The following is a 13,726-nucleotide window of genomic DNA, read 5'->3' on the forward strand; positions in this document are numbered from 1 at the left end:
TTTTTTGTGTGCACAAACAAGGATTTCCAACTGATAAACTGATGAACTCAAATCATAGAAAATGAGCCTGCATGTACAGTTTTGTGCTACAGAAAGTGTAGTTGAGAAATTTGACCTTGCTTTGACCTCGACCCTGTTTGGATCACGTAAACCCAAAAACATAATCGATGTTTGGAACACCTAGCGGTAAAAGCATGAAAACACAAACCAGACGACGTCTAAAGTCAGTGCGGGTTTGTAAGACGTGTCTCTTCGCTCTTCTTCTGATTGGCCGCGGAGAGATTTACACGAATCTGATTGGTTGTTTCGGCTGTCTGGCCAGATGCAGAAATAAATTTCAGCCACTCCCATTGGGTCGCTTGTCTCTGTCTTGACACGCGAGGAGGGTCTTCAAGACTTGCAAAGGTATTCACTTTTTTCTTAAATTCAACGCGATGTTTTGCATATAACCCTGTTAGATTCATTAAATACATGCAACCCAGAGCATGTTGTGCTAAATGCATTGTGGGTAACATCCGTTAAGGGTTTGCAGGACTCAATGCAAAGCGACTTTAAAGTATACCGGGATTTTGACAGGTTTTCAAAAGCGAAACATTCAGCTAACGATAATAAGCAAACACAACGAATGTTGTGACTTTTCTTCAAACTGAAGTTAAAGTGCGAGATTGAGCTCCGTGCACATGCAGGGCAGGGCAATGGCAGACTTACACCGAAAATAACTCAAGAACTCATTTGGCATTGATGGGGTGCTAATGGAAGCTATCCAGCTTTCACATTAGAAAGTTTCAGTGAAACAAAGCAGAGAGCTATAAAGAAGTACATTTATTCAACAGTCCCTTTATACATTGATTTGCAATAAATAAAGTGTGTGTGTGTGTGTGTGTGTGTGTGTGTGTGTGTGTGTGTATGTATGTATTTATTTATGTATGTATGTATGTATATGTGTATGTATGTATGTGTGTGTGTGTGTGTGTGTGTGTGTATGTATGTATATATAATGTGTATGTATGTATGTATATGTGTGTGTTCTTGAACTAAGAAATGTATTATATAATTGACATTGACTACAGATTATAAGTATGCTTAGATATCTGTCAGCAACAACCCACTTCTCCCAATTTTTTTTTTTTTGTTGCTTATCCTAAAAGACAGTGTTTGCAGGAAAGAATTCATTGTTTATTGACAAGTCAGGATACATAGAAAGCAACATGAATCAAACGAGTTTAAATCCAGTATTTGATCAATAAAAGAGAAAATCTGGTTATGATATGAGGACAGGTAATGATGTTCAGTTTACAGTTTTTGAAATACTACTCTTCCTGTGTTGCACATTTCACCACGTTTGAGGCACAATTATGTACTTTTCCCCCTGTCCATGTCTCCCATTCCTCATATTTCACTGACAGACATTTCTTGTGGAGCTTGTGTCTATATCATGGCCTGTCTTAGTCTTTTTATCCTTTATAAACTTATCTGCTATAGGTCATAATGCTATAGGAAATCTTCCATTCAGCCTATTTTCCCAAATTTGTTAAAGACGCTAGCAGTTACACATGTACTATATTTTTTTTATGTGTTCTTCAACAGAGGAGAGAAATAAAGAGTTTGTCACTTGTTTCTAAAACATACAATGCATTTATCAAAATGATTTCCTGTCTTTGTGGGGGTTTTTTTGTCTCTCTGTTTCAATCTTTTAATTGGTTGTGGATTTTTAGGTTAATTGTTTTAATTTTGTATCTGGTTTCTGACAGTGAGAGATCTAAACCTAAATTTGCCTCCAGATATCTGTGAAGCTGCTCTGTTTTTAGCCACATGGACTAAAATATTTATATTTGGGTTATCAGCAGTAGTAAAATTTGTGTATTCAAAATAAGGAATATTTGTATAATAAAAAGTAAAAACAAGTCCATATTTGAATGCTTAAGATCAAAAGTTCTACTTTCTGTTCCTTAATGATAGCCATATTGAGGAAATCTTTGAATTAAATGACCCCTGTGTCACCTGATGTGGGACAGGAAGCTCTGAATAAAAGCATATCTTTTATAAATAGACGTTTTTGGTGTTTTGTTTTTTTAAGCGAGAAAATTATTCATCGTGGATTTTCATTGTGAAAAGACAACTTGTTTATATATTTAAATATGGTTTATAGTTATTACACTTCGATTAAAAAACAAAAGGTTACTGAGGTTCATGTGCAATTTTTTTTTTTTATTACTACAGCATTGTGGGTAAGCCGACAGAACAAGTATATACTGTATACATAGCTCCAGCTCCCCTTTGAATGATTCTGCAGAAATACTGTATAAATTAATGTTGCTCAACCCAAAAAGGTCCTGTCTGGACTCAAACAGCACCTCTGTGTCAGCTGTGTTATGCAAAATGTGACAGTAAAGTGCAAAAAAGACTGTGCTTCAGAGCGCACAGCTCCATGTCAGTGGTTGGGGTGCATACATATCCTGTTATGTCTTGATTCTGCATCTTTTATTTAGGGTTCAGTTTGAGTTCAAGATGAAGATTGCTGTGATTGGCCAGAGCCTTTTTGGACAAGAAGTGTACAAAGAACTAAGGAAGGAGGGTCATACTATTGTTGGAGTGTTTACAATACCTGACAAAGATGGCAAGGCTGACCCTCTAGGTGAGATATTTTCTTTTCTTTTTTTTTCTTTTCAATTGGTGTGTGCAGGACTTTAAGAACTTTGCATTTACATCTCCTGCCCTCAACACAGTTTAGCTAATCAAGCAGGTAATAATTAAGCTTTAAGGAGCTAAATCGGGTGTGCTGGAAGTAGGAATGATTTTTAAAAGCAGGAAAAGCAGGCTACAGAAGCAGAATTATAAAAAGAAAATTTTTATAACCAAAAACCTTCCCTGAAATCCAATTCTACAGATAGATTAACATGTGTACTGGGATCAAATATGTTTTAAAGCAATTCCTCGCATTCCAGTCGCATGAAAAATATGGCATGTCTTATTTGGAACTGACTTTTTTTGCCTTCACCACAATATTTTGAAGTAAAGATGTTCTTTGATATCAGTGTACCTTCTGTATAATGACAATCAACTAACATTTGATAATGTTTCTCTCTGAGAGAAGGTTTGCAGATGTCTTCTAACATAGAGGCTGCTCATTGTAATGCATGCAGCAAAATGTTAGTTTAGTCTATTATCAGTGTAAATGGAAAAAAAATGGATAGCAGTTAGGAATCAATGTGACTTCTCAGTGAAATAAGAGTTTCCTCTCAGATGTACCACTACCATTCTAACAATCAGATTTGAGTATTTTTTTTAATTGTATTCTTGTTGCTGATGTTTTTAGAAAGTTCTTAAGCTGATTTGTATAGAAATCTGTTAGTGAACCTTTTTATTAAAATAAACTTTTCAACCTCTTATATGAACTAAAATGGCCTGAATGTGGACTACCTCAGGTGCTGAAGCAGAGAAAGATGGCGTAGCAGTGTTTAAGTTTCCACGCTGGCGGGTGAAAGGCAAAGCCATTGAAGAGGTGGTGGCACAGTATAAGGCTGTAGGAGCTGAACTCAACGTGTTGCCCTTCTGCTCTCAATTTATTCCAATGGAGGTGATTGACCACCCAAAGCATGGCTCCATCATCTACCACCCCTCCCTGCTGCCCCGCCACAGAGGTGCTTCTGCAATTAACTGGTCAGTCTGTGTGCGTGTGTGAGATTAGTTAAAATGCTCAGTGCAGTAAATGTTATGCTCTCTGCTTATTGCACATATACAGTATAAACCGTTTTTGACAATATCCAAAAGCCATTGTTGTCATTTTTAGGACTCTCATCCATGGCGACAAAAAGGGTGGCTTTACAGTGTTTTGGGCCGATGATGGACTGGATACTGGGCCAATCCTTTTACAGAAAGAGTGTGATGTAGAGCCTGATGACACCGTGAATACCATCTATAAGCGCTTTCTGTTTCCTGAGGGAGTTAAAGGGACGGTGAGAATCTGTGCTGGAATTTACTGCAACCATATTTTAGATTATAAATAAAGTATGTGTGGGTGAAAAAATTGTCTTAATGATACTTAAAAAGTTTCCTTTTAAAATACACAGTATCACAGAATATGATTGTGAACAGTTAACAACACTGACTACTTAATGTATAAGCTAATCAATATTTTACTGTGCTCAGCCTTACCTCTGACTCTTGATATGTCATAATAGAATGTGCCCTTAAGTTCTGTCTATAGATAATACTCTGATTATACATTTTTCTTCTTGCAGGTCTTTTTGTATGTGCTAATGAGACCTTACTGTGATTTTGAGATTGTCATGTGTCTTTGTGTGTTTAAGGTGGAAGCAATAAAGTTAATTGCTGAAGGTAAAGCTCCTAGAATTAAACAGCCAGAAGAAGGAGCTACATATGAGTGCATTCAGAAAAAGGACAATGCAAAGGTGAGCAATCATAAGTATGCTTGCTGTCAATTATGGTATATAGCACATGTATAGTATGTACAAATCAATACTTAAGCTAATTTAACAGTCCTTATGTTGAACGTGTACAGTGGTACACTGGGACTCGCAGGGGTTACGTTCTAAGACGCTCCGCGAGTTCCGAAAGTTCGCGGCCCCTCTGGTACCTTAGTGTATATATATCTAGACATAATTATCACTTTAATACAATAAAGTGTTTTAAACATTTTTATGAAATATGTTAGTGAATACATAGTTTTAAATGTTATTCCTAACGTTCCTGAACATTTGGTCCGGCTGCGGATTTCTGCGAATTTTAAGATAATCCGCAACTTGCTGTTAGTTAGGTTCCAAATGAGAACCCGCAAATTTTCTGAGCCGCGAGTTCCGAACAGTGAAATATCGGGGGTTGACTGTACTGTGTGTTGGTACATGTTCGTCTAGATTGATTGGAATCAGCCTGCAGAAGCGATCCATAACTGGATCAGAGGAAATGATAAAGTTCCTGGAGCCTGGGCAGAGGTTGATGGAAAGGTTTGTCAGATCACACAAACATTTTATGCTTTTATTGCGCAACACTTAGAACATCAGAAGCTCCTTTGAGCATGGCTTTGTGAATCCTATTATATAAACACATGACTTGTACACTAGCCAAAAATCAAATATTTGCATTCTGCTAAAAAAAAAAAAAAAATGCTGAGTAACGCTTTGCTAGCAGGACTGTCCTTGCTCTCTTCCCTCTCTCAGAATGTGACGTTCTATGGTTCAACATTAGTGGATAATGGTTCCACGGCTGCAGGACAACCTTTGGAAATCCCCGGAGCGAGTCAGCCGGGTCTGGTCTGCAAGAATGGCTTGATTCTGTTTGGCAACGATGGCAAGGCGGTGAGAGCACACAGTCTAATGCTAGTAAAATTTAAGGTAGAATAGTCTACTCTGAATAAATACAAATTGGACCTCTTTACATTTTAACATATTAATCTTCGAATGACTTTTTAAACATGGTAATGTGTGCACATGGAACTGTTTTAGAAATAAAAAATTAGCATGTTTCAGTTACCGTATTTTTCGGACTATAAGCCGCTACTTTTTTCCTACGCTTTGAACCCCGCGGCTTAAACAACGAAGCGACTAATTTATGAATTTTTCGACATAACATTAGACCAATGAAATTTCCGAACGGAAACGAAAAAACGCACTTCACCTGTGTTCTGAGCTGCATGGCTTCGGTAGAAAAGCTTTCACCGGGTGATTTTTAAACGCACGACAATGCCAAAAGATAAACTCCCGAGAGAAATTGTTGTGAAAGGAAGAAGGAAGACAGTGAACAATAACTTTCTTGGTTGGCTACTGTTTAGATACAATCCGTTGTAGCGCGTTGAGTCTGGGTGAAGGGAGAGCTCGCTAACTCCAGTTGCAACAGAAATCATATAAGCACAGACAGGTTTCCAAAACTCGTGCTTTTATATTTTTCTTGGCAACAGCGTTAAGGGTTAGTCAAAGAAACTTAGAAATCAGCATCAGAAAATAATAAGGACATAATCCTCAGTCTCACATGCACACACATGCAGTAATACTGGAAAAATGCAGTGGCAGGCTATTCCCAAAATACCGCTATGCTCCTAAAGGAAGCGCAACATATTTCACCCGTTACACCATGTGTAACGTGTCTTTCGTTTAAGCCTGTGTGAAGTTCATTAGTGTAGACTTAAATAAGCCGCACCCGTCTATATGTTAAAAATAAATATTTGTAAAATTCAGTGGGTGCGTCTTATATATGGGTGTGCTTTATAGTCCAGAAATTACGGTACATAAATATCCCAGGCTTTAAATGGAACCCAAGTTAGAAAAGTACAGCATGTTCATTTTCCTGAACACAGTTATCCTAGCACATCAGTGATTTTAATTAAAGCTCCTCTCAGCTCATCTTGGCCATATTAGATGTACTAACTGAAGCACTACATGAGCTGTGACTTTGTTCCTGCTTTGGGATTAAAAGGCTCTTTGTTTTTAGCTTACAAAATCGCCAGGAAGGGAGAAAATAACAAAGAAATTAATAGTGGATGTAGGTTTAAAACAGGAGACAAGTGGAAAGTAGGAATAAATAAAGTAGGAACTGAATAAGAGTGTGAGAGGCAGTATACATGATGTAGATAAACATATAGGTTACCTAGTTTTGTGAACAGTACACAGTATGTATATAGATGTGTGTATTTGTGCATTTTATAGCTGTTGGTGAAGAACCTGCAATTTGATGGGAAGATGATTGCTGCTGCTCAGTATTTTAAGGCTGCATCTAGCACTGCAGTGGAGCTCACAGAGGAGGAGAAGAGCTTTGCTGAGCAGATGAGGGTGAGACACTGGTTATTATTCAGATGTTTATTCTGCAGTCACTGAATTAGAGGCCTCAAGTTTCATTGTGAACTAAATGACCGAGATCTCATTCTGATAAGCCAATTAAACTGATTTTTCTACAGTATGTAATAACATTAGCTTCATTTTAATGACTCAGTTTATGGAATAAAAAGCACATGAAATAAAAAGTGAAAAGTCATACTGTGTTATCTGTCCCTTTAATCAAAATAGAAATATAATAGAAGCATGATATCTTGCCAGATAGATAAAATATATCATTAATCAACATGGGCTTGCAACACAGAAGTGATGTAAGAGTGCCTTGCAGAGTGTCACGTAGCTGTGTGTGTGTGTGTTTTCATGTTCATCCTCATCCAGGTGGTTTGGAAGAGCATTTTAACTAATGTTGAGGCGATTCATGACTCCACAGACTTCTTTAAATCTGGTGCTGCCTCTATGGATGTTGTCAGGTGAAGCAATTTTGGGGTTTGTTGAGGGGCAGAACATAATCTCTCACACAAATAATCGTTGATGTCTAGTTTCTATATCTGTATTAATGCTTTTCCTATCGGTATTTCTCTGTTTTTCCTCCTGCAGATTGGTGGAGGAGGTGAAGTTAAGGGCGAATCAGCTACAGCTACAGAACGAGGATGTCTACATGGCCACAACCTTTCAGGAGTTTATTCAGATGTGTGTGAGAAAGTTGAGAGGAGAGGATGCTGAAGAAGAACTAACTGTAGACTATGTAAGGGTTTAACATTCCTCTAGAGCTAAAATGTTTCACATTGATTCTTGCCATTTCATGCAAAATGCCCATGAAAGCTGCACTTAAAAAAAAAAAAAATGACTGCATCATTATGTTACAGGTGGAGATGAATATCAACAACATGACTATTCAAATGCCTCACCAGCTCTTTATAAATGGAGAGTTTGTAAATGCTGAAGGAGGAAAAACCTACAAGACCATTAACCCAACAACTGCTCAGGTAGAATATAAAGATGTTCTATTCTATTGAAGATGAACTATTTTATTGTTCTCAGAGCTGTTATTAAAGATGGGGGGGCCCGTTACATAGTCGTCACACAAAGGCTATAAATAAGACCTCTTTAAAAGTGCTCTATTGTCATTAATTTGGTCATTATAGATAATGCTCAACATTCATGTCTTGCTTTGTTTTTTCTTTTTCTTTTTTTTTTTTAATAAGTGACCTTTCAGCCACCATTGAGGTATTTAAATTAATATGATTTGGCTATAAATTAGGCTTCTTACTCTTCTGTGCACCCATTTAACACATCATTTACTTTGTCATTCTTTGAATCATCCACCGCCTCGTTTTTCCACACATTTTTTAGCACATATTTAATAACCATGCTCTCTTTACCTTTCTCTTTTTCTCTGTCTCCCTCCTGCTTTTATTCTCTGTAGCCGATCTGCGATGTATCTTTAGCTCAGATCCCAGATGTAGAGAAAGCTGTGGCAGCCGCTAAAGAGGCATTTGAGAATGGCGAGTGGGGTAAAATGAACCCCAGAGACAGGGGCAGACTCCTCTACAAGTGAGAGAATACACAATTAAAATAGAGTTCCTCACTTGATATAAAATTTTATTCCATGTGATATGGATGCTGATCTGAGCAATTATTTTGCCAGAGGAACATTTGTTTAACGTTATTTGTGTTACAGAATATGCCTATGTGTTGTTTTACTTTAGATTGGCAGATCTGATGGAGCAGCATCAGGAGGAGTTGGCCACAATTGAGTCTATAGACTCAGGAGCTGTTTACACACTGGCACTTAAAACCCATGTTGGAATGTCCATTCAGACATTCAGATACTTTGCCGGCTGGTGTGACAAGATCCAGGTGCGTGTGTGTGTTTTCCATTTAAATATTTATTTGGATTTACTAAAATACTGCAGGCCATGTTTTGGCTATGTTTAAGAAATATGTATGGGTTGATCCCTACAAAATATGACATTCATAGTAATTTGTCTGCAATGAAGTATCAGTGTATAATGTCTAATCTTTAGAAATGGTATTTTCTTTAAGCTGGCTATAATAAATACCAGGTTTATATTAATGAGCTTTTCTCAAGTGGCAAAGCTAATAGTTAACGTGAATAGCTATTTATAGACATTATTTATGGCTATGCTGACATGATAAAGAACTCCACTTTAACACCACCACATTGTTCATTGCTTTTATATAACATAACTACCTGTTGTAGTATATACAGAATTTGATCATGTATGCCTGTTGGCATTAGGCTGGTCTCTCTTCCAGCAGGTGGATGTATTTTCTGTTTACTTTCTTTGTTTTTCTTGTGCAAAGTTATTAGCTTGGAATAACATGTTACTTTGTGTTACCGTTTTGTATAACTTCCTATAGGGTTGCACTATTCCAATAAATCAAGCTCGGCCCAATCGCAACCTCACCTTTACTAAGAAAGAGCCAATCGGGTATAGCCTCAAACTCACATTTCTAAATACATGCTAATATTTGCACTTGATTTAAAACATTGTGAAAACATTTAGTAAGCGCTTTAGCAATGAGATCGCTACATTGTGTGTGTGTTTAGAGTATGTGGCATTGTAATTCCATGGAACTATCCTCTTATGATGCTGGCCTGGAAAACTGCAGCTTGTCTGGCAGCTGGAAACACTGTGGTACTGAAACCAGCGCAGGTAAGAATCTGTGACGATGACCTTTAAATCATACCGATTTGAAGTATTTATTTTTTTCACAACAATATGGTAAAATCGTGTCTTGTTTATCTTATATGCGTGTGTTGAACTCTAGGTGACCCCGCTGACTGCTGTGAAGTTTGCAGAATTGTCCGCAAGGGCTGGCTTCCCTAAAGGAGTTATCAACATCCTGCCTGGATCAGGTACACTTACAGCAGTCCTAGTTAGGAGTAAAGAAAACATTAATTTAAAGAGCTCATGCAAGGAAACACAGCAAAGTGTTTCAAATAAATCTACACCACAGAAATTATTTAAAAATAACTAAATCCTTTAATATCTTTTGTCACTGGTTTAATGACCTTAAGATTTCAAAAAGACATACCTCATATAATACTAAACCAACCTCAATGCTGCTTCTGCCCTCAGGAATTTACAGCCTTAGGCAAAGACATTTGACTGAGCAAAAGGTCTTTATGAGGATCTTTATATCATGATAAACTTTCATAAAATGACTGGTATCCTGATTTAATCCACAGTTCATAATTATATTATATAATTAGACTTTGAACACTATCTGGTGATGAGATATGAATATATAATGGTGGACAAACATTCATTGCAGTCAAGTAACCTTCTATGCACATTTGTGCCCCCACCTCTCCCCACCCACAAACTCACCGCACATGTTACGGTCATTTTTTTTTTTTTTTTTTTGTCAACACACATAGATTTTGCATGCAACTGCAAGCTTTGTTTGTTTTTGCTACAGTACCACTGAGCAGTTCTCATGCTTTTTTTTTTTTAAGTTTAGTGTGTATTCAGTATAGTAATATTCATAATTCTTAAGAAGGGTCTATTGTAACCCTAAATTTTGAGATCCACAATTTTTAATTCAGTCAAAGAAATACATGATTGAAGATCAGAATTTCTTAAGATCATATACAAGAATTGAAAAGATTGTTGAGAGATTCGAATTTCATATTTGTTGGTTTGGGATTACGTGTCCCTGTGATACTGTGTATACTGTATGTTTTAATGCCTTTCCAAAATTGTTAATCATAAAGATTATGATTATGTCAGTCAACATGAACATGCATGTTTCAGGCTCTCTGGTTGGTCAGCGTTTGTCAGACCACCATGACGTGCGCAAACTGGGCTTTACTGGTTCCACTGAGATTGGCAAACAGATCATGAAGAGGTCAGTGAACTCTGACTCTCGGCTACAAACAACATGTCACATGCTGAGCTTATGATTTGGTGGTTGTTTAGAGTGTGTGTGTGTGTGTGTGTGTGTGTGTGTGTGTGTGTGTGTGTGTGTGTGTGTGTGTGTGTGTGTGTGTGTGTGTGTGTGTGTGTGTGTGTGTCTTATAGCTGTGCGATCAGTAATGTGAAGAAGGTCTCTCTGGAGCTGGGGGGTAAATCCCCTCTGATTATTTTCAGTGACTGTGACCTGGACAAAGCAGTCAGAATGGTCAGAGTGCCTTGATGCTTACTTGATTTTATAAAATATTTCAGAATTATGAAAATGTTTATAATTAATTGTTATGTGGTGAAGTTAAAAATGAAATTAACAGCCAATGTCTCTTGGCCTGTACAGGGGATGAGTTCAGTGTTCTTTAACAAGGGGGAGAACTGCATCGCTGCAGGTAGACTGTTTATAGAAGAATCCCTGCATGATACATTTGTCCAAAGAGTGGTAAGACATAATGAACAGTTTTCCCTTTATATACAACACATATTAAACAGCGCATATAGTACTATCTAGTGCTGAATTATTGATAACCTTGGTAAAAAATGCTTAAAGGTAATCCTATTCTAAGCTTCAATTGAACAAGGCAGAGTATTGTATGTTTGTAGGTTGAAGAGGTGAAGAAGATAAAGATTGGTGACCCTCTGGACCGATCCACTGATCATGGCCCCCAGAACCACAAAGCTCATTTAGACAAACTTGTGGAATACTGTGAGAGGGGAGTCAAAGAGGGAGCCACACTTGTGTGTGGTGGGAAACAAGTCAACCAGCCAGGTGAGGATTGTGTTTGACTTTGTGTGGCTTTGACTCATACAAATCACAGCTAAGTATATTAGTAGGTTAGTGGTACATTAAAATTTTCTATTCATTCCAAATGTAGCGGACATATCTGCATTGGGGGATTTTGGATATGTAAATTACATTTTGATGTTTAACCATCTTTGTTAAATGTTTAACTTGAAATTTGTGTACTGCACTAATAATATAGTGCGCTGTAAACATAACAGACACAGAATAAGAACATTTGTGGAACACCGGTTGGTAAGGTTGTGGAAAAAAATCTTGAGAAACAGGCAGAACATGAACTGAGCTCTTATTCAAATACATTGCTTGTAGCACGCTTCAAAAAACATTCAACAAAGCTTAACAGCTTAGCAGAAACAAAAAAAACATCTTTCACTGTTTGTGTGCACTGTGTGATCCACCATCTCAGCCACTATATCAGTGGTTATGGCTGTTTCTGAAAGCAATATAATACACTGTTTGTAATAAGACATAGATGAGAATCATTAAACAATATCTAACGGTTCGCCTTCTGTATCTCTGTCTACAGCTGACTTAACAACCATGTCCCCACTGCCACAAACAAATTTTTATTTGGCTTCTTTCCTTTGGCTGATTTACTGTAATAGACATTAATGATCTAATATCCCACAGGCAAGCCACAGTCATGTCCAATTGGGGAGGTGGTAGCTCAGTGGTTCTGGTTTACTGATCAGAAGGTCAGGGTCATTGAGCAAGGCCCTTTACCTTCTGTACTCCAGGGGCACAGTAACATACTTGACCCTGCGCTCTGACCCCAGATTCTTACATTGCTGGTGTATTTAAAGAAATAATTTCCCTGTGGGATAAATAAGGTATTCTAAAAAAGATTTTAAATCCAGCATCGAATCCTAAGTCATGTACCTACTAATTTATGACTGCTCTTAAACTTCACTTTGATCTGGAAAGCATATACACAGTGGGGCCATGTGTTTCATTAGTCATTTCAGTATAGCTGGCAATCCGAAATTAGTCTTAAGGAGACAGTCATACGTTTCTACCGCATTGTCAACCAAGGAAAATCTGCCTATAGCCATTGTAAAATCCATGCCTTTTCTGGTCACACTTTCTAGTCATTTTATGGCCAAGCCTCAGGTTTATTCAGGTCACACAGATGTCAGATCATGCTGTTTTCAAAATTGATGTTGAAAACTACTTGGTGTTTGAATCTTTTGATCATTTCCCTCAGGTTTTTTCTTTGAGCCCACTGTGTTTACTGATGTACAGGATCACATGTATATTGCCATTGAGGAGTCTTTCGGCCCAGTCATGATCATCTCAAAATTTAAGGATGGGTAAGTATTAAACACAAGCTACCACCATGTAACATGATCTGTAATAAAGTATATTCTCTCGTTCTCGTTCTCTCTTTCTCAGTGATGTAGATGGGGTGCTCCAGAGGGCCAACAATACAGAATATGGCTTAGCATCAGGAGTGTTTACAAGGGACATCAGTAAGGCTCTGTATGTAAGCGAGAAGCTTCAAGCTGGAACCGTGTTTGTCAATACCTACAACAAGACAGATGTGGCAGCTCCATTTGGTGGCTTTAAGCAGTCTGGATTTGGCAAAGATTTGGGTAAGTTTAAAGTCGTGTTTTGTTTTTTTGTTTGTTTTTTGTGTGTGTGTTTGTCGGCATGTTTGTATTTGCCCTTCTTACATCTTTCTTCCATGTTTTTTCCCCAACAGGTCAAGAGGCTCTCAATGAATATTTGAAGACAAAAGCTGTGACAATTGAGTACTAATTTGTCTAGATTTGTAAGCATCATTAAATTGTAAAAGTGAACTTAAATATTTCTGACAACAAAAAAGGGAACTTGACTGTTTTTTACTGAGCATCTAGTTTTGGTGAAAAAGCTTAAAAGAATATTATACCTATGTTTTAACTCAGACTTTATATAGTTTTCACAATATACAGTTCTAGTTAAATATATTTAACAATATACTTTGAATATAATTTTTCTTTATTTTTAACTCATGTTAATATTGATTCAGACATGATTTCATTTTTTCAAACCATATTCCCATATGAATTGTTAACACTGGATAAAAAGGACATTCACATTTTTATATTGCAAGAATTAAGAATGTTCAATAGATTTTATAGTGTATAATTGCCATTGTCATTTGTAAATGCACTGATGTATGTCAGCCATAGGATACAAATAAAATCTAATATTTTCTCACTCAA

The 13,726-nt window shown here is 37.2% G+C and overlaps 1 protein-coding gene across 1 annotated transcript; it reads left to right on the forward strand.

Annotated features, from left to right (window-relative positions):
- The first annotated feature begins 288 nt into the window (after positions 1-288).
- aldh1l1 (aldehyde dehydrogenase 1 family, member L1) lies at positions 289-13,726 on the forward strand. Its single transcript, XM_046855735.1, has 23 exons — positions 289-405; positions 2,490-2,635; positions 3,426-3,660; positions 3,791-3,956; positions 4,311-4,412; positions 4,875-4,964; positions 5,178-5,315; positions 6,660-6,782; positions 7,164-7,255; positions 7,383-7,530; positions 7,652-7,771; positions 8,212-8,339; positions 8,495-8,645; positions 9,171-9,241; positions 9,361-9,466; positions 9,582-9,669; positions 10,571-10,664; positions 10,838-10,937; positions 11,064-11,162; positions 11,324-11,489; positions 12,727-12,832; positions 12,915-13,114; positions 13,225-13,726. The coding sequence occupies exons 2-23, from the start codon at positions 2,509-2,511 to the stop codon at positions 13,278-13,280; spliced, it is 2,706 nt and encodes a 901-aa protein (XP_046711691.1). The 5' UTR covers positions 289-405; positions 2,490-2,508; the 3' UTR covers positions 13,281-13,726.

The sequence above is a fragment of the Silurus meridionalis genome, chromosome 1 (assembly GCF_014805685.1).
Source record: "Silurus meridionalis isolate SWU-2019-XX chromosome 1, ASM1480568v1, whole genome shotgun sequence".
Classification (NCBI taxonomy): domain Eukaryota; kingdom Metazoa; phylum Chordata; class Actinopteri; order Siluriformes; family Siluridae; genus Silurus; species Silurus meridionalis.